Source organism: Alosa alosa, chromosome 19, assembly GCF_017589495.1.
Source record: "Alosa alosa isolate M-15738 ecotype Scorff River chromosome 19, AALO_Geno_1.1, whole genome shotgun sequence".
NCBI lineage: Eukaryota > Metazoa > Chordata > Actinopteri > Clupeiformes > Clupeidae > Alosa > Alosa alosa.
The window spans coordinates 12,962,382-12,989,419 of NC_063207.1; the positions used below are offsets into that span (position 1 = coordinate 12,962,382).

A 27,038-nucleotide genomic window follows, 5' to 3' on the forward strand; every position below is an offset into this window, starting at 1 on the left:
AAAATTTGAATTATTTATTCTTCAACCATTCTTAAAATTTGTGGCATTAAGAGTTCAGAAAAGGAAATACCAAGGTTGAAACTGACTCAGTAGCCTACCGTAGAAAAAAACACACTGGTAGCTTTAACTGCCTCATTAGAAACTAACAAAAGATTTTTTTCTGAGGTGAAGTCAGGACACTGGCCTTTCAAACATCATTCCAAAATAATGAAATAAGTCCGGAGATAAACAGGTCAAATAGAGGCCAATACCATGGTTTCATGAATGAATAGAAATATGAAAGTGTTCTATAAATATTTTGTGCCGTTCTCATTGTTATGGAGCCTGAACACCTGTGGCACACCACTGAAAACCATGTGACTGTACTCTGAGGACCTGAGAGGGGGGCTGGGAGTAGAGCCCTGTATGGAGGAATACCACACACACACTCACACACACACACACACACACACAGACTCACACACACACAAATAAACATACAAACAAACGTACAGATTGTGGGTTCTGAAATTAAAAACAGCCTCATAAGGAACGGAGATGGAGAGAGCATGTATGCACCTACATTAGCAGCACTGCCACATGGACAGAGTGAAACTGTAACACAAACATAAAGGAAAAGGGAATGATTGAATTTGTTTTTTAAATGATTATTTCCACGAAACCCCTCTTTGAAACACGCATGGTATATGGCACCAAACTACTCAGATGTGTGAGACATATTAGTGGGTGCACAATGCATTTTGTTTCAGTCCCAACCCAAAACTTTAACTGGAGACTATACACAGAAAAACAGCCTTTGGGAAACCCAAGACTGGTAGGTTGCCAGACGACCCTGTTGCCCAACCCCCACCACCATTACCTCAGAGATCATATGAGCAGGCATGGGCAGCAGGGAAACTGAGTGGCCGTTAATGTGGGAGCCATAAGTTTAGCTTGATCACTCCTCACAGCCTTTGTGGAATACTTCACAGTAGAAACCCCCCCGGTTTCAACACCCTTTTCCACTCCCTATCCTCCAATCTCCCTTCCCCCATCAATCAGAAGCACAACAACTCCAATCATTGTTCAGATGGGGCATTTGAATACAGACAGGCAACTGTTCATCTGTGAGCCTGTGAATTAACAACTGAGAGGTTTTATGGCAGACTTTTTACAGAAAGAACGCAATATACGCATGTCAGTGTATGTGTTAGTGTGTGGGAGCAGGCATGTGTATTCAAGACTGGATGTGTGTGTGTGTGTGTGTGTGTGTTTGTATGTCCTCCTGTCAAGACTAAAATACCAATCTCATATACAGTAAGTTAAATATTCATTAGTACAACTCAGCCAACCATCTGCCTATTGGAAACAATTCTGTTCTACAACAAAGAAACAAATCCTGAATTTGATTTTAAAATAAGACAGACGACAGATGACAATAAAAACCAACTGAAACTTGAAACATGAAACAAAATTGTTCCCACAGTATGCAAACTTATGCTGTTTGTTGATATTTTCTGGTTGGTGGACATGTTTTTTTGAGGACATCTGCAGAATGGGATCCTTTCAACTTGGCACATTGTTTTTTCCCCTTGAACTTCTGATTGACCAGTGCAGTGCTAAACCAATTCTGAGGCCTGCAAACCTGGTTGCTCATTGTGACAACAGAGACAACAAAGAAAAGTTCATAGGTAAATCTGAGTCCCGTCTCAGGTAGACAGACACCTATTCTACGAAGGGACAACTGAGCTACTGGTGCAGGAGCAGAGAGACAGGCTAATTTATCATTTTAATCTAAGATGAGGGAGGAATACAAAAACAGAAGATTGCCATTGGTCAGTCTCCACTGTCCATACTTTAAAAAGAGCAGGGATCTTCTTGTCCCGTAAAAGAGGAACAGTTTAAAAAAATGGCTTGGCAAAAGGCTAGTTCCTCTAAAAGGGTGAAAAAAGGAAATAAATTCTAAGAACGGTGAGTCTGTAGCTAAGGAGATAAACTGGGCATCATCTGTAATCCGTGGTGGCTCTGTTGTCAGAGTAGGACCACTCCTCTCTTTCTCGCTCCCTCCCTCTCCATCTCTCTCTCTATCTCTCGGTTTGATTCTATCCATTGATCTTTGGAGAGAGGTGAGGTTAGTTGGTCATCCAAGCCTGCAGGTGGGGCCGCAACTAGCCCCAAAGGGAAACAGCAGAGTTTCCGTGCTTTAGCTATGCGACGCGACACAACACAACGCGGCCTGTCCCAATGTCAGACCCGGGTGTGACGGCAGCTGTGGGAGGCCCCAGAGGCACCTCCTGAGGCCCCGGTGGCCGAGGGGGAGTCCTCGTCACTGGACTCGGCCTGCTCGTCCTTGTGGAGGCCCAGGCTGATGTGGCTCTGGAGGGCAGCCGGCGTCAGCCACTCCTTCGGGAGGCAGCTCTGGAGGAAGGGGATGCAGGAGCTGAAGTAGGCCAGCCGGTTCACCCAGCGAGGGATCTCGCGGCCACACAGCAGCTGGAAAACACACACACGCACGCACACACACACGCACACACAAACACACACACACACAAACACACACACACACAAACACACACTTTTAATCAGTATAGTCATTGTATTACATATGTTCCCACAGTACATGTATTGATAACTGCACTCTGTGTTATTGACTGCAGTGAAAGTTACGTAGTGTTGTAATTAGCACGTGACCAATGGTTTTACTGCAGTGAAAGCATGGTGTTATGATTAGCATGATTGGTATGATTAGTATGATTAGACCAATGGTAAATAATTAGCATGTTTTCAGTCAGCATTTCATCTCTATTGTTATTCACTGAATTCATGAATTTGAATTATATTCAGAAATATATTGTAGTTATCAATAATAATGTATAAATAATGTTTTTAAATTGTCCTAAAATTGTTGAGAATTGCTCTAAAACTTAAACTGTTTACCATGTTGTTAGTCGCTTTGGCTAAAAAAGCGTCAGCCAAATGTAATGTAATGTAATGTAAACATTACTTGAGAAATTGAGACAAAAATTGTCTTCTTTTTACTGGGACACCATTGTCATCTCTGTCATCGGTGGAGGGCATTTTGATATATTACCCTTGAGACACATTGGATGTAATTACATTATCACATTTCATCTATGATATCATGGCAACACAAGTTGATATCTTTGATGTCATTGTACTGAGAAATCTTGTAGAAGGAACATAGAGTGCTAAGATAAAGGCATTTGTAACCATGTTTTGACCAACATTTTGCAGAATTTTCTTTTCAATTGATAAAGTCAATGTCATAATGTTCTTTTGTCTTAACACTCTTCCATGCTTTATCTTCTGTATCAAAAAAAATAATAATAAATGTTACACAAGGCATAGCAATATATTCAGTCTTTTCCTGTTCACATTTCTTGGTTTCTTGGCCTCTGCTTGGTGTCTGGTATGACTTCTCAAGGATTTCAGATGTCTGATCATCAAGGTCTCGCTTTGGAACACCCTGTGCTTTTGCCTCCCCTCTGACCTGAATCCCTCTTGCTATTACAGGGCACCTGGCTTTTGTTTTAATCATGCACTGACAAGAACATTTTCCTCCGTGTTTACAAGGTTAGTGTTCTCTCTGTGTTCAGTTCCTTGCCCACATAAAAAAAACAGGCCTTCCAATCCAGTCTGCCCATGTCTTTAGTTTCCCATGGTGATCTGTGATAACCCTATCAAGGAACAGTGTCAACGCAGGCCTCACCTCTGACAGGGAGGAGGAGAAGTGGTTGCAGTTCTTGTGCATGAGGTGGTAGGCATTGCCTTTAAACTCCTTTCCCAACTCCTCCATGATCTTGTCAATGTCCTCCTCTGTGAAGTCAGTTGTGCCCAGTGCAATCGACTCCCTGTAGGAGTCAGGAACAAATATTAAAATTATCTTTATAATAGGAATTAAGTGTTTTTCATATGTTCTACACCAAACGCCTACTTTAGTTACAAATTGGATAAAAGACATTTACAGCATGCAGTGTAATGTTATTATTTCTATCTTGAGTAAATTCACTGTTAACCAGTTGTCTTTGTGTGCATGTGTGCAGATGAGTGAGGGTAAACTGAATGTGTCAGACTGAGAAAGGCAGTCCTTGATTATATTGATAGAATACTCCAGTTACAGACACTGTAACCTTGGTCCCAGATCTCTTTCCACAACTCACTCCAGGCATTGACCTTTACATCCTCTGCTCTTACCTTTCCACTTTTTGGCAATATTGTTCATCTCCTGGTCAAAGCCAGGATTATTTAGTATTTAGCCAGAGTGACACTTGTGTGTGTGTCAGAGAGAGGGAGAGAGAGAGAGAGTCAGAGAGAGAATGAGAGATTCAGTGTGTGAATGTGTGTGTGTGTGTGTGTGTGTGTGTGTGTGTTTAATTACACTCACTTGAATTTGAAAGTCTCTCCGAGCTCAGAGGCATTTCCAGGGTTGATTTCGAAGATTCCACTGAAAGGATATGGATGGCCGCCATATGCAAACTCTGGCCAAAAAAACAGAAGAATAACTAGATGTACCGCATAGCGGTATAAAAAATATGTTTCCCGCCCACTCGGTCCTGTACATCCGTTCAGCGAAAAATAAATCACACTTCAATTTGTCTCCATATTTTACTCCATCCCCACTCTTGAAACTTTTGTGTATGCTTGTTTGGCATGCCTGAGTGTGTGTGTGTGGCTGCACAGAAAGTACCCTACTGGTGCTGAAAAGGTGAATAGATTGTAGAATAGCCAAAGAAGATGTAGAATTGTTATAAAACCTTTTAAAATCTCTAAACAATCACAAGTAGGGCAGTTCATCACAGTTCATCCATTGCAACTGGATTGATGAAAGGTCACTTACACCTGTAGGCTACATTGTATTTGGGGAAAAGCAAAAGGTATCAGCATAATGTTATTTATTTATTTATTTTTTTATGTATTTATAAACAAAAACATCTCTGTCAGTTCCATGCCGTTTTCAACAGCTATCAAAAACAAAGGTCATTTTTTTGGATGGATGGATTTTTTGTGAATGTTTCTTCTTCTACATAAGATTTTAGTCATCTTTTAGTTCATGTAATACTTTTATTGTCAATGCACAAATTAAGTAACAGTAGTCTGAAAACGTTATTGTTAATGCACAAATTAAGTAACAGTAGCCTAGTCTGAAACGAAGTGCTGTTTTACATCTAACCAGTGGTGCAAATAACTGACATGTCCAAATGGGCCTTGATGAAATGCGTCGCTAGACTGTTTTATACATTTTAACGGGCCAACGTTTGAAGAGCTTTTGTCCGTTATTGTTAGTGCAAATATAGGCTGATTCATGTTCCCTTGCATTGTTTAACTGAGGTCCATGGCTAGTCTGGCTTTCATCAGACCAAGCTCAATCTTTTAAGAAATCAAAAAAATAAATAGCGGGCTATATGGAATAATAGTCCATAGGCACCGATATTGTTTAATTTTCCGATTGAGATATACACGCTCTGGCTATTCTAAATGCAAAAATGCATCAGGGAGTTATGACAAAACGGGTAACTAACAAACTAGATCCTAATAGAAAGTTGTTTTCCCAAGCTACAGGTAGGATTATAAGGTAGGCCTATTGACAACATAAATTGTCAATAGGCTATGCTAACGACACAAATAAAATCTCCTTTGAAACCAATGGCTTACGCCTTACAGTATCAATGGGACTTAAACTGTCATATCGTGGCAGAAAAGTTGTAATAACATTCACGCAGCTCCATGAGTCAAGGAAAGTTTAAAAATGAAGTAGCCACTTCTAAATGGGACCTACTACACAGTAGCTTAAGGTGTTTTGCTAAAAAACAGCCATAATGAAATGAAGGTGTCATTGTTTGGATACTTCACACACAGTGCTTTTAATTTCACAGACTACAACTACCAAGCTGTAATCAAAGCACATCGATTCCCCCTCACACCCTGCTGCGCACTTTAAAACAAAATAAACAGGCGCCTCAGTCTCATGTATAGGCAAAACTGCATCAGACCGTGTAACGTTGGTAAATCTTCCATTGCACAGAATGATTTTGTAGCACGGCAATAAATGACAATCGAAAAGATACAAACAGTGCTGCTATACATTTTTTGGTATAACCGCATTTATAGTTTTCTACAAATGCAATAAATCAAATGCCTCCATCACTCAACCAACGCTAACGGTAACATTACCTAGGTCCTTATTGATATTACAAGATTAACGTACCTGCAGTAAAAAACCAAGCATGTCCGATAAACATCCTCAGATTTATTTCGCTTCAAGAAGAAATGGGAATTACACTTCATGTGAACATCGTCCTATCCTTATTAGATGTTAAAATACTTTGTAAATTACAGTCCTTGTATGAAGGCCCATTGTTTTTTCCAACCCCTTTTAACTTCCAACAAAATTACTGCCTCACTGCAACGATCATGCCATCTAGTGGACAAACGACTACTTCTCAGCCAATACTGAAAATGCAGCCATGATGATGATGATGAATATTTATTTTGGCTTTTTTTAATCCTACTGATTTTCATTTTTTTTTTTTACCGGGGGTAAATCACAAATGAGTGATTATGAGCCAGGTTATGTGGGCCCTTGAGACCAACATACCATAAAAGATTCACAGAGAATCAGGTTCTGCCCTACCCTCCTTTCGGGGTCCAGTCCAGGGGGGCTGCAGATGAAAACTAAAAATGACGGTTCCATGCTATCCATATGGGGGGTACATGCTCACCAAGTTTTGTGTACCCGGTCTTTTCAGTGTCCCGGGAATCCTTGTTGGTGTATCAGCCACTAAATGTACACATAAATTATTTTATTGTAGGCCCCCATGAACGAAAGTACACAAAACTTGGCATGCATTCAGAGGGTGTCATAATGATCCTACACTTTTAATTTTGTGCAGTTTTGACCTTGTCAGCCAGAGATATTGAGATGAAAACACCTAATTTTATGCTTTTTTTTTAATTAGGTGGCGCTATACATGAAATAAGTGGTAATGGGATGGGTTGACATGCCCCCTTAAGACCAACATACAAAAAAAAGGTGGACCTCCTAGGCCCCACGGTTCTCGAGATATTCACAGAAAACTGTCTCCGCCACCTACAGGCCAGTTGGTGTATAGTAACATAAATTAATTTATTGTGTGGGCCCCCATGAACGGAATTCCACAAAACTTGGCGTGCATACAGAGGGTGTCATAATGATCCTACAATTCCAATTTCGTGCAGTTTTGACTATGTTAGGTCACAGATACCTTCAATTACACCACCTCATTTTTACTTTTTTGTGTTTAACTAGGTGGCGCTATACATGAAATGAGTGGTTATGGAATGCGTTGACATGGCCCCTGAGATCAACATACAAAAAAATAATGGTCCTCCTAAACCCACGGTTCTCGAGATATTCACAGAAAACTGTGTTCGCCCTACCCTCCTTTCGGGGTGCGGTCCAGCGTGGGGGCTACAGATCAAAACGAAAAAAACGATGGTTCCATGCTATCCATATGGGGGTTACATGCCCACCAGTTTTGTCTACCCGGTCTTTCAGTGGGGAATCATTGACGGAAATTTGGACATAAAAAAGAAAAAAAAAAAAAAAAAAAAAAAAAAATCTGACTAAACCTATATGACCTTGGCAAGCTCTCCGGGCGGTCATAATAACTATAAAATATAATTCCAAGGAATTACCAGTGCATAATAATGTAGAGATGGTTACAATGGTTTTGCTTAGACATGGTTGTTGCAATGCTAAATAAAGCTGTTTCTATGATTGTTGTTAAGGTAATCATGTTGGTTGCTATGGAAACTGACATAGATGCTTTATTTCAAGTTCGTTGCTATGTTGGTTGCTAGGTAGGTAGTGGTTTAATAGGCTATAGTTGGCTGGAGGCATGCATGTAGTTGATGATAACTTACAGTTGGAATGGCTGAACAGTTAAATAGTTGAGTAGTTTAAATGGTTAAATGATTTAAATACTGAATTATTGTAGTGAGGATTTTTATTTTGAAACAGTTGGCGGGAGTCATAGGTGATGATAACTGACAGTTGGAATGGCTGAACAGTTAAATAGTTGGATAGTTTAGTTAAATAATTTAATAGTGAATTATTGTAGTGAGGACTTTCATTTTGAAACAGTTGTAGGCAGAGGAAACAGTTGGCGGGAGTTATAGTTGATGACAACTGACCGTTGGAATGGCTGAACAGTTAAATAGTTGAGTAGTTTAAATAGTTAAATAATTTAATAGTGAATTATTGTAGTGAGTAGGGGAGAACTGGTACAATTGTAACAGCGGTACAAATGTAACAGTGTTTTATTCTCAAGATATGGTGTAGCTACGGAAACGTAAACAGACACATATCATGCAATTATGTATAATCTTACAGCCATCCACATATGAATGGTCTACTATAAATATGACCAGAGATATTAAGCAAAAAGGTGCAAAATTCAAGCATCGCGATTATTTTTACATTTTTTAACTGCAACTGTTTGTTTAAGTTTGCTTCGTGAAATTTGACCGTGTGGACTTCAATCACATGTCATTCATATCTTCAGTCCCTCTGTTTCAAGTTAACATGAGTGCCATTTGATTCACAGCAAATGCAATTAAATGAAAAGAAAAACATGACCTGTGCGGGTCAGTTGTAACACATGTCTCAATGGCAAAATGAACTGATTTTATCGCGCATGCGTGAACATTCTGATTGCGAGTTATGGATTATGATTTTTGTGCCGCGATCACCATATTAAAGTTAACACAGCAACTTGAAATATCACTGTTGGACCAAATGTTTCAGACATGTAAAAAAATAAGCAGTTTATCAACTATATTTACTGGTTTTATCAAGTGGATATGGCCAAAATAAGCATATATATTTTTTTTAAGTATATTTTTTGGGGCTTTTTATGCCTTTAATTCGATAGGACAGTGGAGAATGACAGGAAGCGAGTGGGAGAGAGAGTCAGGGTGGGATCCGGAAAGGACCACGGGGCGGGAATTGAACCTGGGTCGCCGGCGTACGGTGCAGCAAAATAAGCATATTTAAAGGTTATTGTGAGCTAGCATAACACCGTAACATATGGTCTGCAATTGCTAATCAATAATGCAATAAATTAGCTTCAACAGTCATACATACACTTTTTTTGTTGATTTTATATGAAAACAGATCCTCTTTGTTTAAGCCAGGCAGTGTTTTGTGTTAAAATATGTTATAGGATTCACGATTTTAGCACTGTTACATTCATGACGCTATACTGTTACAACTGTACCGCACTTTTTTATGGCTGCGTCAAGGTTGTAACAAAGGTACAATTGACAGTTGGAATGGCTAAACAGTTAAATAGTTGAGTACCGGTAGTTTAGATAGTTAAATGATTTAATAGTGAATTAGTGCAGTGAGGACTTCTGTTTTGAAACAGTTGTGGGCAGAGGAAACAGTTGGCGGGAGTCATAGCCAGACATGGGGGACTCGAGTCACATGACTTGACTCGAGTCAGACTCGAGTCACATTTGAGACTTGAGACTTGCTTGATCAACATGTATAAAAGACTGGACTTGATTTTGACTTGCTATTCATGACTTGAGACTTGACTTAGACTTGAGACAAATGACTTGAAATGACTTGACTTTTTATTTTTTTCATATATTTTAAGGAGTTAACTTTACGATTTTAGAAAATCTGCTTAGGTGCTGTTGCATGTGTCACGCGACCGAACCCTGTCATTGTACCAAGTGACGCGATGCGACAGACCAACGGCAAGTGCCAGATCAAATGAGACAGACTGAGGTAGGCTAACTTGCAAATATGGAAGGCTCTACGTTTATTCCAAAACATAATAATGTTTGGCTTCACAGATGATGTATCTGACAAGTCAAAGGAGAAATGAACAGCAGTCTGCAAGTGTGCAAAATAGCGACATAACCACCACCACGTTGATTTTCATCCGAAGTTAGTAGTGTTAGAAACCTAACGTAAAATTTGAGGCATGTTAAGAGTTGGCTTTGAATCTATTATGCTTTTTAGTTAACGCCATATTAGGTTAAAATGTGTGAAATGGCAAAGTGAAACATTTTCTTGTCTAAGTTTAATCTTGATATATAGCGAAAATGTTGCCAATGTAACCTAAAATAAGCGCCTCTCTTTCTCCCTCCCTCCCTCTTAAACACGTCCCTGTTCCATACGTTACAGCCTAGTAGTAGGCTAACAACAGTAAGTAGGCCTAGCTAACTGCCAGCAATCAGCATAGGAAAGTAGCTTATTTCACATGTTAGGCTTATGTATAATATGATATAGCATTGACGGTTCTAAACCCTCCTAAAACCCATTTGCTGTCGCTAGCTTGTCAAAGTTTGGCAGTGACGTTATGGCAGCGTTTGATTGATTGATTAGTTCACTTTTTCAACATTATTGGTTTCCTGGAGATGTGACAGGTCAGGACAGGTGTAACTTGAACTGTTTGAATATATTTTCATGATTTGACCTAATATTTGAGGCATTTTGAAACAATAATAGGCTATTTTATAATAGGTCTACTTGAAATACATTTATTTTTATTCGTATACATTTCATCTTATTCTATAAACCGTTCAGATGTAGGCTATGTGGCTTGAATGAATGCAATGTCTATTTGTTTGTTACAAATAAAACTCCAGCAGTTCATAACTAGCCTATTGTAGCTTATTTTAAAATGAAAACATGGGTAAATCATCATGAATTTCAATGATTTGGCTATGACATGACTTGACTTGCTTGACCCAAGCTATGACTTGACTTGACTTGCTTGACTGTCACAAAAAATGACTTGGACTTGCTTGAGACTTGAAGGTTAAAGGAGAATTCCGGTGTGATATTGACCTAAAGTGTATTGAAACATGATACCGAAAGTGTGAGCGTGATATGTCTCATAGCCCATCTCGGCTTGTCCCCTGCACTCCAAAATCTGGTTAGTTAGCCGATGCTACCAACAGCTTTTTCAATAGTGGTGCTTCGCATCGGGCTAGCCATGCAAATAAATCACTGTTTACACCATTTCTTGAGGCTCAATGTATCTCCACACTTCATTGGTAGACTTCGAGGGCCCTGACATTTAAAAGCGAGACATTGAGAACTTTGAAAAAGCACTGGTAGTTTACTTACAAGACGATTTATACAGACAGTATCTTCACTAAGTTTACGCTTGCAGCCATCTTGAATTTAGTCACGATAAGTCGAAAGCAACAGTAAGAATGAACAGGTATGATAAGGGATCAGATTTAAAATAATTCAGTGGAAATGCATGGATTCCAGTTTCTTCCAGTAGCAGCAACTGGAATCCATGCATTTCCACTGAATTATTTTTGGATTAAATGTCAGGGCCCTCGGAAGTCTACCAATGAAGTGTGGAGATACATTGAGCCTCGTAAATGGGTGTAAAACAGTGATTTATTTGCATGGCTAGCCCGATGCCGAGGCACCACTGTTGAAAAAGCTGTTGGTAGCATCGGCTAACTAAGCCAGATTTTGGAGTGCAGGGGACAAGCCGAGATGGGCTATGAGACATAACGCTCACACTGTATCATGTTTCAATACACTTTAGGTCAATATCACACCGGAATTCTCCTTTAAAGGTGCCATGTGTAATGTCCGCAAAAAAATCAATTCATACTCCACCTTCCATAAAAGATGGGGGCAGTATACCTCCAAAAAGTGAGATGGTCTACCCTAGAGTAACAACCGGGAAACATGTCTTGCAGTTTGGCTAGCGGTTATGTTGCCAGCATACCGCCTCCCATGGCCGAAACTGGTATTAGGACACCTGCCGGACTGTGGCTAGTAATTTAGCATGCTAATTCAGGTTGATATCTCTGCAGCACTATACCTTGTCGTGTTTTTAATGACATCAACGCCCTTATTTCTTCTCATTCTTTTGATGTGTGTAGCTCATTTTTTGGATATTTTTACCTCAATTCTTACACATGGCACCTTTAAGACTTGAGACTTGCTTGTGACTTGCACATGTGTGACTTACTCCCATCTCTGGTCGTAGCTGATGACAACTGACAGTTGGAATGGCTGAACAGTTAAATAGTCGAGTAGTTTAAATAGTTAAATCATTTAATAGTGAATTATTGTAGTGAGTACTTTTATTTTGAAACAGCTGTAGGCAGAGGAAACCGTTGAACAGGATTTGTAGTCTTAAGAGCCGAATTTAGTTATGCTTAAAGCCTGAGACAGAGTAGATAGTTTAAAAGTTGATGTAGATAGTGTAATGGATGTAGATAGACACAAAGTTGAATGAATGTTAATAGGCAGATTGTTTAATGGATGTTGATAAATAGTTTAATATGAATGAGTGAATGGTTTGAAGAAAATGGATGGATACTATAGAACGTTGGATGGAATGTGCCTTATATCCTTGTAGAATGGAGAGAGTTGGCCTAGTTGAGCAGAAAATAGTTGATACAGGTGCAATCAGTTTAATTGGCTCTTTGAGGGGGCTAGTTGAGCAGCTGGCAGTTGATACAAGTGCAAATCAGTTTAATTAGTCCTTTATGATGTCATAGTTCCAATGCAAAGTCTATGAGGAAAATAAGCTTGTTTTTTGGTAATATCTCAAAAAGTATAAAGTTTACAAAAATAAAAAATACATTGCTTAAGTCAAGTCAGATTTATTTTTAAAGCGCATTTAACATGCACATAGTGCAACCCAAAGCGCTCCACAAACAAGACACATAACAACAAGACAAAAGATGCCGGATGGAGCGGCGTGAGTCGCCAGCGCATCCATGACATCAAGACATGACAAATACATAAAAAAAATAACAAAAAATGCCGGACGGAGCGGGCGTGAGTCGCCAGCGCACCTGTGACACCAAGACATACAAGACAGACAACAAAACAAATAAACAAATAAAAAATGTATATTTAAAAAGGGGGAAAAGTGATGTTAAAATTAGTCCAAATTTCCAAGGGCAATGATGATCCGTGAAAACTGTGCACAGAGCTGTGTCTTCACAACCGATGCAATGCCAACAAAGTGCTTAAGTGTCCTTTTCAAGACCTACGTTGAATGAAGTTTTTACGTTAAACGGATGAAGCTGAATTAGACGCAGACATTTTGGTTAGAAGAAGAAGACTTCGGATAACAGAACAGTGCATTTTCATGCACTGTAATAATAAGAAGAAGAAGAAGAAGAAGAAGAGAAGAAAAAGAAGATAAAGAAGACTTCGGATATTAACAGTGCATTTTCATTTTCAGTTGCACTTACATGATGTCTTTCTCAAACTCAAGACAATTGACAATAAAGCAACTTTCTCAATCTCAAGACAATTTATATAGCACATTTCTCAATCTCAAGATTGACATGTAAACTCATAAAATCTGTACTAAAGATTGGACAAATGACCTGTAGAATTAGTCACAAAATTCACATGCAATGCACATATAACCAAATAGCACCAAATACATAACATGTGCCATACATTTTATGAAACATTTTAGATAGGAAATTATTTGATGATTAAAAGTTGGACGTTCAATGTGTGTCATCGATTTATTTTCGTGTCTTGTGGCTAATTCTTCTTCTCTTTTGGCTCCAGTATCAGGAGTGATGCATTCAAACCTTTGTGTCCCTCCACACTCCCTTTTGTGCGTCATGCCCAGTGACGTGGGCCAGGCAGTCTGATACTTTTGTAGCATAAATGAGTCTCTCTCTATCTCTGTCTCTCTCTCTCTCTCTCTCTCACACACACACACACACACACACACACACACACACACACACACACACACACACACACACACACACACACACACACACACACACACACACACACATACACACACACACACACTCATGCACACCCACACATGCACACACACGCCGTACACACGCACGCACACATGCACACACACGCACACACACACACACACACACACACACATCCTCTCATGAGGATGAGCATGACAGGGAGACCATTTTTCATCATCAATCTCTCAGCAAATGCTGCAGTCCTGTGTCTCTTCCAGGAACAAAGTGTATAGAAACCAGACACACACAATCACACATATACACACCACTCACACACACAACCACACATACACACACCACTCACCCACACAACTACACATATACACACCACTCACACACACACCCACACATACACACACCACTCACACACACAACTACACATATACACACCACTCACCCACACAACTACACACATATACACACCACTCACCCACACAACTACACATATACACACCACTCACCCACACAACCACACATACACACACCACTCACCCACACAACTACACATACACAACACACCCACACACACATATACACACCACACACACACGCCACACATATCACTCACACACACAACCACACATACACACACCACTCACCCACACAACTACACATACACACACCACTCACACACACAACCACACATACACACACCACTCACACACACAACTACACATACACACACCACACACACCCACACAACTACACATATACACACCACTCACACACACGCCACACACACCACTCACCCACACAACTACACATATACACACCACTCACCCACACAACTACACATATACACACCACTCACACACACGCCACACATATCACTCACACACACAACCACACATACACACACCACTCACCCACACAACTACACATATACACACCACTCACACACAATCACACATACACACACCACTCACCCACACAACTACACATATACACACCACACACAAACACACACATATCACTACACACACACAACCACACATACACACACCACTCACCCACACACACACATATACACACCACTCACACACACGCCACACATATCACTCACACACACAACCACACATACACACACCACTCACCCACACAACTACACATATACACACCACTCACACAAACAGCCACACATATCACTCACACACACAACCATACATACACACAACCACACATACATACACACACCACTCACAGACAACCATACATACATACACCAGAGAGATGGGGATGATCTATAGATGGGGATGAGTCCCCGGGAAACGACACGATCACAGCTCCCCAAAAACCTGACCGACCTGACTGACTAACGCTCTCTCACACACTCACATAGCTTTGCACACGGAGAGACTGTTGCGCCAGATCACCAGCGCACACATGCTCTCTGGGCCAAAGGACCAACTTCTTGACACTGCTGGCACTACGCAGGCATATTCACAAAGACTGAATATGATAAATGAGAAACACTGCTGAGGGTTTAAACAAAGAACAAAGCATCTGTTCATTCATTCAATGCAACAAAAAGAGAAAAGTTTTGGCATGAAAAAAATGGATTTAGGCCTGCTATCGCAGTGGCCGGTTGGACTGAACGGTCCTGTGCAGAACTGAAACATTTGTGCTGACGTCGGGCTAAAAGCACTGCACTGGCAACACGCGGCAGACTTGGACCGAGCCCAAAACCTCAGTTCTGAACACTGCTTTATTCATGAAGATAGATGGGTCGGGTTGCACTATTCTGCCAGCCCTAACACCAACTACACCTGATTGTACCAGAAAACCAGTTCACTTCACTCTATTTTGTTTGCTGTTGTAGTTTAGTTTTGAATCCCACAGCTGTAATACAATGCTACAAATACCCACAGGCACAACTGTGGTGAAATATATAGTCAAATCTTTCTTAAACATAATGTCAATGATGCAAATCCCACTATACTTACTTCACCCACTATGGACCCTTTCAAGAGAGTTCCATTATCAGCATCATAGTTGGCCCCACAAGACTTCCTTTTTAACATTCCATATGTTATCTTAATGCAGAGGAAGTAGATTGGGGCCCAAATAGAACGTTCAAGCATTGTTTTTGTTTTTATTGTTGAAAGGGTCTATACACCAGCTATCACATTATCAAACAAACAAAAAGAGGTGGAGGAGGTAGAGGCTGGGAAGATAGATGAGGGTTTGTTTCTTACCTCTGCCATAGATCTCAATCCCTGAGTGGAAGACTCCAATCCCCAGAGTGGAGGTGTACTCATTGATCCAGTACTGGAGTTGAGACAGGATGAAAAACAGGGGAAGACTTTATGAGAGAGAAATTACTGGCCAACATAAAAACTTCCCAGAGCCAGAAGAAGATTTAGAGTGTTTAAATCTAGAAAAATCACTACTGAGCCACACACTGTGTAGTAGTCAACAAAACATTTAGCAAGACATTGACAGTTTGATCAGAAATCCCTTAATTTTAAATGTGAAAGGATCATTGTACATGGCAAATATGGCATATAAGAACAATATGTACAAGCACACATATACATAGATAGATAATTAACATACCCCCTACTCCAAAACACATGCTCACACTCACTTTCATTGACCACTCATCCCCCACATAAACACATTCAATTTATAGATCTTGTTACTGGCTAAGTGTACATGTGAGAGACTCATAAATCTTGATAAAGGCTGGGTTTCACTGGTTAAGCTTATGCTTGTGTGTGTGTGCGTGCGTGTGTGTGTGTGTGAATGTGTCTGTAATGTAATAGCACTTTTGCTCGTCAGCAGCTAAGAAGCAGCTGATAAATGGAGAAGGCTTTATTTTACAAGACATGATATTGACGCCGTCAGAGTGAGTGCATATCCTGTATTCTCTGTTTGTGTGTGTGTGTGAGAGAGAGAGAGCGAGAGAGAGAGAGTGTGTGTGTGTGTGCACATGCAAACGCAAGCAAATCCGTTTTGTATGTTGGATTTAGTGGAGGTTGATAATGAAATAAAGCCATCAACCTGCCTTCAGACAGATGCACACCACAAGCTCTATGTCACTGTGCTGCTTATATGCATTTCGTTCATATGTATCACATGGATAACAGATACACAAGCCTACCTCACCACAGACACAATTCTCATCTAAACAATAGCAGTTTCTGAGATGCTATGTGACGTGCACTGTGGTATGAAGATGTGTGAGCAATGCAATATACTGTGTATATATGCAGCACAAACAGAAATCTTTATGTTAAAAAACAAGAGCAGTTTCTGAGGAGTTGTTGGCAGCCCATTTGTTTGAACCAAAGCCTCTGAGACCTGAACTGAGGGTCCATGCATCACAGTGGCACTCTGCTTGCCATTTATAATATGAGAGGGTCAGCATCAGGTTACAGGAAGGGGGCATTTCTTCTGTAGAAACAAGAGTAGAGGCAATAAGTCACTGTGTTTGTGGAACATCAGATCTGAACCCAAAGACGGTGGTTAGAGACTGCTGCATTTAGGGTAAAAAGCACCTTTTCTCTTCCAAACAAAGGTCAATAGATCCTTCAGTGAGCTTCATGTTCACATTCAAATGGAGATGGATATGGAGACTGCAGTAAAAGAAAGATTGTTTTGCTTTCTTACTTGTGACTCTCTCGCAGAGAAACAAATGGTGTCAAGGGCAAGCTAAATATCCTATTACCTTGTGGTTCATCCTTGTTCAATAATCCACTTAATTATGTTCCTGATACAGAGAGAATATCTAATGCGACATTCAATGTATCATCACTGGCCTTTATGCAAGGACGGCCCAATTCTGATAGAATTTAGCCACCATGAGTCCAGCTGTGCGGGGCTTCAACATGAAGTGGTTGATGTTCCTGACTGTTCGGAGGCGTTTGAGGAATTAGAATGCTGGCGTACTGGGGAGGGGTCCCCAGCAGGGACAAAAGCAGCCCCCTCCTTGGGAACGGGGCAGGAGGGAACTATAGGGCAGGGCTTGGGTGGAGTCGGTGATGTTCCCAGGTGCATGCTGGGATTTTAGAGATGAGGGTGTCAGAGAGACTCGTCTCAGTGGGAGCATACTGCTGATTAAATCAGAACCGCAGCAGTGATTAATTACATTCAGAGAAATGGAGAGGGAGGGAGAGAAAAAGGGGGGGGGGTGCCCTGTGTCAGTCATCTCTCACACTGAGTTCCTTGAACACTTTCAACTCTTCTCATCTTTCTCCCTCTGTCCTTTTTCTGTCTATGAGCTGATCTCTTTCTCTGTCTTGCTCTCTCTTTTAAGACAAAAATCACTTTATATTGCCAAAGCATTTCCAATTACACAGTTATGGAGGGAAGAACAGAACACACTTTCTCTCTCTCTCCCTCTCTCTCTCTCTCTCAGAATACTGAAATAGGCTCTGACAGCACAAAGGAAGTGGCTATGTCTGGTTTTGTGCTTATATGTTTCTGTCAGTGTGTGTGTGTGTGTGGGGGGGGGGGGCATTGGTGTGTGTCTGTTTATGTCTGTACCTTTAAGGACTTGCAGATATGGAGGACGGAAAACAAGAGAGAAGAAAAAATCAATATAACAGCAGACCAGCCAGGTTTAGCTTTGTAAGCATATTCAGGCGACCAGTGCAGAGAACATATATGGCTTCTGTACTCAGTCATCCTGTCTGTCTGCAAGCTATCAGCAGAGATTATGTTTTAAATCTGCACAGCGCACTAGCATTTACATCAGCGCATCTTCTACCATTAAAAAGGCATCCATTTTGTCTGAATATGGTGCCACAAAGCACATAAGTGATCTCCATGCATACACACACATTGCTCAGTATGTGTAGGAAATAAATTTACCTGTGCAATTTTCAAAGCACTGCAGCTGGGAGGGAGGTCTCAGATAGTGCAAAAGCCATATGGCGTCACATGGGAAACCTTCACAAGGTGAAGGTTAAGGGGTGTCGTTTAGCCAAGATATAACACACACATTTCAAGTGTGTGGCTATGGGGGTCTTGCAGTGTTGTTCTTCAGATTTCTTATATTGGCAAGCTCAAAGCTCAAGAACTCGTGGGAACACAAAGCATAACTTTTTAAGCCTTAAAGTATTATCACAATGCTGTTGAAAGGATTAGGCTTTATATCAACAACAGGTTATTCAACATGAATGCTTCAACTCAGATTTTAATCTGATTGTCCAGGCTTTCCTCTGACGGTCTTATCTCTGAGTGAGTATGAGTGTGTCAGTTTGTGTGTGTGAGTGAGTGACTGACTGACTGACTGAGTGTGTGTGTGAGAGATAGAGAGAAAAAAAGAGATACCAGGACACATACCAGACCTCAGAAACCAAACATCATACTTTAACCCTGGCTCTTCCTACACACACAAACATTAGTCCCCTGGATTCCAACGTACAAGCTGTCTTTTAATCATTAATTTTGCTCTGTGACAAGGTGCCATGGGAAGTTGCCATGGAAATGACATGTGGAAAAAGGTTGTTGACCATTCCCATTACCTTCACACACAGTGCTGAACACTGCATTAATGTAAACGCTTAAAATAACATTTGTGCTTATATAGCTTCATGCCATATAGACCATACATTCACCAGAATCCTGACATTCTCAATCACAAAATGGGTTCTTGACAACAGCGCCTGTGTTGTCATGGTAAGTTGTACATTTATAGCATCTCTAACAGAAATAACAAAAACTAGAAACTAGGCACAAAATGAGAGTGCGACAAGATGGCTATGACAGAGTTTGTGAGTTTAATATGAATGTTTGTATGTAGCATGTGTAACTGTATTTCTATTGTCATTTTATTGTATTTTTGCATGATCAGTTTTGAACACCTGTTCAGACTAGCACTAGCACTAGCAGACTAGAGGGAGGGGAGGAGTCAATGCTTGTACATATGACACATACACATTAAATCTGTCAAAAGAGGCTATATTTGCCCAACCTCCACTCTCACTCTCACTCTCTCTCTCTCACACACAGGCCCACCCCTGTCTGGGCCTCCAACTCCTAAGAGAGAAGGTAAAAAGCCACGACAGCAGCTGGTCTTTCATTAAAAATGCAGTACATTACTGGTGCTGCTGCTTAATATTCACACACACACACACACACACACACACAGCCTCTCATTGACCCGTGTGGAGCATTAGGCCCCGACCCCATCTTTTGTGGTCTGTAGTGAGATTGTTAAAGCAGTTCTACATTACCGGTATGTGCCCTCCTGAAGACAACACAACTAAAAAAGCTAATGACTTTCTCTAAAGACGCACAATTTACTAAATTTGAAATACATACCTGTATTTTGTTTGCCCCCCTTCGTACACCTTTATAGTTAGTTTAAGTATCAAAATCCAACCCCTGATCACAGTAATATGCTATCGCCAAAGATCTTAGAGCGTAGCACTCTAGAATCTTTGCTATTGCTGAATGCTCCAGCCCTGACACAAAAAACCTCCAGTGAGTGCTTGGTAGGTGTGGGAGCTCGGGCTGGGTGCAGCTCGGAGGGGTGGGGTGGTGTAGGGGGTCTGGTCACCGTGACAGCAGATCGTTAAGAGTATGTAGGGCACATCTCAGCTGTCAATCATGGCCTTATGTGGGAGGGTTTCCTGAAAAAGCTGGCTTCTTAAAAGACGACATTAACCTCTGTCAGTCTATAATGCTCTGCTAGGCACACTCACACTCCCGGTCACGCTCACACACACATACACATACACACACACCCACGCTTCCTCTTCCTGTAATGTTCTGGCTCATTTGATTCCCCTGTATGAAGCCATGCAGAGAGCCTTCACACACCACCCACAGCAATGACACATGGTCGACCAATCAGAAGACACAACAGCATGGACAGGTAAAATTAGATTGACTCACAATGGGAATGCCCTATATCATGATGAAGAAACACAAAAGTTGGCTACCAAGCATTACCATATGTAAAACTGCACTAAACGAGCCCTCGAAAGCCAACTTCGATGGAAAACTGAGAACCATTTTGGAAAACTGAGAACCATTTTAAAGCTCAAATCTGGTCAATTAAACATACATCATAGCAGATGAGACGTTTGGGGAAGGAAAAAGGAAGAGATTAAAATGATGGATACTTTTGTGGCTAAAATACTTAGCTGTAGGTATTGCCATTGAAGGAAAGTTAAGAAGTTGTAAGTGGTCCTGATTTTTAAAGGTTGGGTTCCCAAGTTCTCAAGTTTTATCTGACATCTCGCCTGCAGCCAACTATTTGTACTATTTGTGTTTCCAATTATTCCAAAATTCACAAAATGTTGGGCAGCTATTCTTCAGTAAATTCCCTTTTCTTTGTCACAAAATATGAGCAGGATTCAACTACATGCATGAGCACGCACACACCCACGGTGTCCAAGCTCAGATTTGATGCTTCACTGCATCCATGCCTCCCAGCATGTCAGTATCTGGGCTCGTCAAAGCACTGTGAATATGGCATGGAAACACACTCTCTCCTCTTCTGTACAGTACACTATCCTATTTCATACCAATACATATCTGACTGACTTGTACCCATTTAGTGTGTGTGTGTGTGTGTGTTTGTACAGCACCAGGTGTTTCAGGTTGTGAAGCGAAGCTGTGGCGGCTCAGCTGAGGCACCAACCCCCCACTATTGTGATGAATCTCTAGGGTGTATTTCCCTCTGAAAACACACACACACACACACCACTGTAATGAATCTCTCAAGGGTGTATGTGTTCCCTCTATCACACACACACACACACACACACACACACACACACACACACACACACACACACAACGCCCCCACTATAATGAATCTCTCAGGGGTGTATGCTTTTCTACACACACACACACACACACACACACACACACACACACACGGATACACACGTGTGTTACCTGTTTCTCCCCCTCCGTGTTGCAGTACAAAATTAATCAGTTATTGGAACAGCGGTGTGTTTTATAGCTGAGTGTATGTGTGTGTGTGTGTGTGTGTGTGTGTGTGCTTATATATCTGCATGCATCTTTTGCATCAGGCCCAGGAAACTGGGTGCAATCAGTCATGAAAGTCTGGCGGTGGGGTGGCCTAACCGACACCTGTCTGCCTGAATGGGCTGGCATGCTTGTAAATCAGGAATGTGTGTGTGTGTGTGTGTGTGTGTGTGTGTGTGTGTGTTAGTAATGAATGTTTAATAATGTTACACTATCATTGCAGTGCTACATTTTTGTGAGATGTGCTTTAATACAGCCAACCATGGTCCCACATGGTTGCCTTAACTGTCTTTGAGGAATGCGCACACACACACACACACACACACACACACACACACACACGCACACAGGGGGAGAGAGAGAGAGAGAGAGGGAGAGAGAGAGAAATAGAGAAGGAAAAGTTTGTTTAATTCCAAGATAAATTAAACTTGTCAGAGTGACTTTTGAAAGCTGGATTAGCTCCAACATGTGAGCTCAACTGTGCAATGCCTGACAGTCCCAATGAAGACCAGCCATGTGACTGCTTTTACACACACACACACACACACACACACACACACACACACACACACACACACCAATATGTCTAGAATAGAGTTTTTGGCAGGGCCTACTATAAAAAGCTCTAACAGGATAGCAGATTCCTATTGTGCCTATGTTTTATGTGAAATATAAACATTTCTAACCAAGCGTCTGTATGTGTCTCTGTGTGTGAATCTTATGGACAGCAGAGAATAAATTAGACAAAAAAGATTGAATAGTCCCCTCCTTCTCTGCGGCTGTCTGATGTGTACAATTGTCCAATGTCCCCTGGTCACTGAGGTGCCAAACAAAGGTGATGACACGAGTCCTGGCTGAGACACCAGAGAAGAATTTATTTCATAGTGACTGTAGTGATCACTCGCTGAAACCACTGTGACCCACTACTTCTTGTTTGTGTGTGTTTATTGATCAATGATTGTGTCAGAATGAGCGTGAGAGCAAGACTCTCCTCTATGACTTCATTCATTCACTGATTTCAAGTCGACCACTCCACCACACTACAAATACAGTCCAGATATGAGCCAGCAGCATGGAAGTGGCTCTGATCTGACATAGCACTGACTGATCCAGTCAACTGCTTTCAGGCACAGATCGGGCTCTAAAGCTGCTTTGAAGAAATGCAGTCTTTCATGTGCTTCAGACTGTGAATGAAATCTTTGGCCGCAAACTACACTACATGGGAACCCCATTAACGATGGCAGACTAATCTTCTGGAGGCTCCAGTGAAACTCAGTGTTTTTCATTACAATGAAAACATACAGTTTGGGTGGCTTGGAGATAAGCATCTGTGCTTCATATCGACTTTCAACAAAATGTGAGGTTACACTGTTTCGTCTCCTATCATTTCATGCAAACCTGATTGACACATGTATGCTCTATTCCAACTGCAGCAACTCTTCAGTTCATCATAATGTACTGTATAGTGTACAGTCATGTATAGATGAGATTTTTTGTAATTAGTGTATGAGTGATAGCTATGAGAACACTATTTGAGCAAAGCTCAACTCACTAGACCAGTGTTTCTCAAACTTTCTCAGACCAAGGACCACTTAACCAATAAAAAAAACTCACAGACCACCACAAAAAAGGCCTACTTCAACATATTACACAATAGGCCTACTCACTGAACCACCTTGCTTATTGTCTTTACACTTTGCTTATTGTGTCAGAGGATTCATATGATTTAAACTGGCATAGCTTAGGCAGTGTTGCAGAGCTGTTTGGATTTACATACAAGTTGGTTCAATATTGCAAACTCATCTACGTCTCAACTCATACCACATCTGCTCAAAGACGACTTGGAATATAGCTTGCGTCCCCAGACCAGACACACTTTGAGAAACACTGCACTAGACCCAAGAGAAATAAGGAGAGGTGACTGGATAAGCTCGCTAACACACTGGACTGATTGTGTGCTAGGTCTGTGGCTGGTACCATCTCCTGTGAATAACTGCTGTCCTGCTCAGAGAAGAATACTGAACTCTATATAAACAAAATAGATTTCTTCAACTTTGACCTCACTGGAGATAACTTTCAAGACCCTAATTCTGAAACTATACTAAACTAAACAAAAGACACTGTATACTATCAAACTGCAAAATGATGCTGTGACATCAGCTGCTATTTTAGAATCCCATAGCAGACGGCCTGATATTCCCCATGTTGGAAAGGAGAACAGATCCAGTTCATGTTGATTAATCTACTGCTCTTTTTTTGCAGAAATGCCTTAGCTAAAGAATGGTTTACATTTCTACAGCTTTGTCATTTTTACCTTGGCTAAAATGTATTTTGGAAATAAGAATGTAGAGGTGATGGGGTCATTAAATCGCTGATTATATGTGAATAATTAACTTCACTGACATTAACTAGGATCTGACACATAAGGCTCATCTGAGACCAAACTAATCTCCTCAACACCAGTGCTGGGGAGCAAGCAGCTATTTTGCTGTTGGCCTATTATAATTTTATATTCTACGGAAGGGGAGTGAGGAAATTCTGTAAAGTAGGAGAGTGAACAAAAATAGGCCAGTCAGTTAATGCAAAGATGATAAACACCTTGGAAAGCTTCTTACCATGTCATACACGTTAAGGATGACCGGTTCATTGGCCATTATTTGCTCCTGAGTGAAAAGGCGAAGCGTCCGGATCTCTCTTCAGCGACGTTCTTTATTGCTCCCGGGATAGCACTAGGGTTAGCAGCAGCACCTTGCACGCACCGAAGGCGTACGCGTGTTCCGTTTAATCAAGGCAACGAATGAACATGGTGAAAACACACTGGGCAGTCTCTGACAAACCCCCGCCGCGCTACTGTCACTTTGTAACGTGCTCTGGTGACTTGTTCGTTCCTTCAGTCAAAGGTGCCGAGGTCTTCTCACAACACTCATATCCAGGTTCTTCTTTAAAGGGACCAAAAGGCGAAGAGGTAGAAAAAATGGGGAAAGGCAGGCTGGGGTTTAGAGAAGCGTTCGAAGGACAGCAGTGGTCATTGGTTTCCTATAGCCGGACAACAGAATCAGGCACATGTAAGGCCTAGCTCGCAATGATGGCTCAACCACTTAAGACTTAAAACACGAAAAGCATCTCAACTTGAACTAAAGGGAATAAAACACCACATCCTGTAAACAGTCCAATAGACTCTGGGCTAATTTGAGGCACTGGGAAGAAGCTTGGGTAGACTGAGTTCACCTGCTCCGTTATTGGATTCCGAAAGATGCAATGGTCGATTTGGCTGACGTTGTTACACCTTAAAGAATACGAGCAAGCTGTCTTATCAAGTGGTAGAGCGATGAAAGTGGTCCAGCTAGTGCCGGGGTAAGGTTCTGTCCAACATCTGGTGAAGAGCGCCCGGTGCTTAACTCGGATGCTGATCCGCCTTTTAACACCTAGCCTACTTCCTATAGCCAGCGGGTTAGAGGCTTGAAGAAGGAACGAACGGATGCCTAAGCTTACCAAATCAAATCGTAAGGGTTTTTTTTACTTCGAGGCCTCCGTCAGTGTCGAAACTCTACTTGGTAAAGTGCAGGCGACGCGAACTCTGAGACGGTCATCGGATCCATGGTCGTGACTTGATGCAGTTGAGTTCGCTGCAGCCATTCGCGACTGGCTGGTGTAGGATACTCATAGTAGGCTACTGAGTGTAGCAAGGACAACCAGACCCGGGGATGCGACAGTGAAACACGCTGCTAAAGCCCCACGATTTCGTCGTCTGCCCCGCCGCAACCACCTGCTCGCGTTCGAAGGGGGGGTTACCAACTCGGCCTCGGTCCTCCCCAAACGACACGACTCAAAGACGGGGAACAGATGACATCACCGGAGCCCCGGAGCTTGGCTATGTGCTGCAAGTTGTCCGCGGATTCTGCATGAGAGAGGGAAAAGGAGAGAGACAGAGAGAGAGGTTTGATTACATCATCAGCATCATTACGCAGCCCCCTATCCATCCTCCATCATAGCACAGTGAACAGCGCGTGGGGGTGGGGATAGTCAACACACAGATGCGCGTGAATGCGAGAGCGAAAAAAAAAAACGACGCTCTTGAAAGAACACATACCGAATTAAGTAACCACAGGGAAACACAGCCGACATTATCATTATTGTGTCCTGTTGCTTTGTGTGTTGTTTGTCGCTTTGTGCGTTTTTTGTGTCGCTTGTCCATCCTATTGTTGTTTTCGATGCATAGGTCATAGAAAGGTTTAATCTGCCCTTCTAAAGGCAGGTCATATCCAAAGAAATACTGTCACCAGTTGCAGCTGTGCTTACATTCATTACAGCTCCTTGGATAGTATCCAATCACATGCTGACGGAGGCTGAGATCCAGGAAATTGTGTATCGCCCAGCGCCCACCGCGCTAATAATAGAAGGCACCAAAGTGTGTTTGTTTTAGTGTCTGTGTGTGTGTGTGTTTGTGAGTGAGGTATAAGAAAACACAGAGAGTGGGTGAGTTCTCACAGTCACACACTAGGCGCACTGTGATGAAAGAAAACTGCATGGACCCCTAGTGTCACATTTTGCCACGGAAAAGTGCCCGCAGCCAGGAAAACTGAATGGACAAAGTGGGTGACGAGAGATGAACAGTCTGTATGTGTTTGTGTGTGTGTGAGAGTTATCAAAAGTATCATTATCACACTGATTGTCCATATCACTCTAATTTATTTTCAAGAACCATGATGAGTCTCTCTTTAGCTTGTTTCCCTCCCCAATCTCAAGAGATGATTTGTCATCGAGGCACAATGAAGGCAAGAGCATTGATTTCCTCGTATGCAGACACTTCTTTCCCTGGCATCCCCTCCAGGCTCCAATTCCAATCATAGTACACTGGAGCGTATTATGGTCAACTAAATAACACAGCAATCCAATGCAGCATATCAGAAATACAAGTACCTATAGTGAAAATGCAGTGAAAGTAACCTGGGCAAGTATACAACTAATGAGCAGTTCTTATGGTCTAATTTTCCTGGGAACACTGACCCACATAAATTGTTTTTCCAGTGATGTGACAAGGAGCAGTTTGAGCCTGAAGCTTGCAGACCAATCACAGCTGCATGATGTGAGGTTCAGACTGGCTATAGTCAATATATACATAGGATCCACCTTCATGAATGTGGTGAGGGAAAGAATGCTTAGATCTTAATATGAATGGATGAATATGGAGGAAACACAGAGATAACAAAGTATTTTCTCACATGTCTAAAAATCAGCAGAGATAACTATCAGTTACCACAGCAACAACGCAATCTACGGGGGATTCTTCAGAAAATGTAATAGAAAAT

At 41.5% G+C, this 27,038-nt stretch overlaps 1 protein-coding gene across 2 annotated transcripts; it reads right to left on the reverse strand.

Moving 5' to 3' along the window:
* On the reverse strand, window positions 1-26,781 carry LOC125312389 (deubiquitinase DESI2). 2 transcript variants are annotated; one of them, XM_048270908.1, is made up of 6 exons: window positions 25,820-26,781; window positions 24,345-25,627; window positions 15,975-16,047; window positions 4,385-4,478; window positions 3,710-3,851; window positions 1-2,472 (listed from the first exon to the last, which is right to left on the reverse strand). In XM_048270908.1, exons 2-6 carry the CDS (start codon window positions 24,381-24,383, stop codon window positions 2,227-2,229), a joined length of 594 nt encoding a protein of 197 aa, XP_048126865.1. In that variant the 5' UTR covers window positions 24,384-25,627; window positions 25,820-26,781; the 3' UTR covers window positions 1-2,226. The 2 variants fall into 2 exon arrangements, with proteins under 2 accessions (XP_048126865.1, XP_048126864.1); XM_048270907.1 differs by lacking the exon at window positions 25,820-26,781 and having other exon boundaries at window positions 24,345-25,740.
* Between the last annotated feature and the right edge of the window lie 257 nt (window positions 26,782-27,038).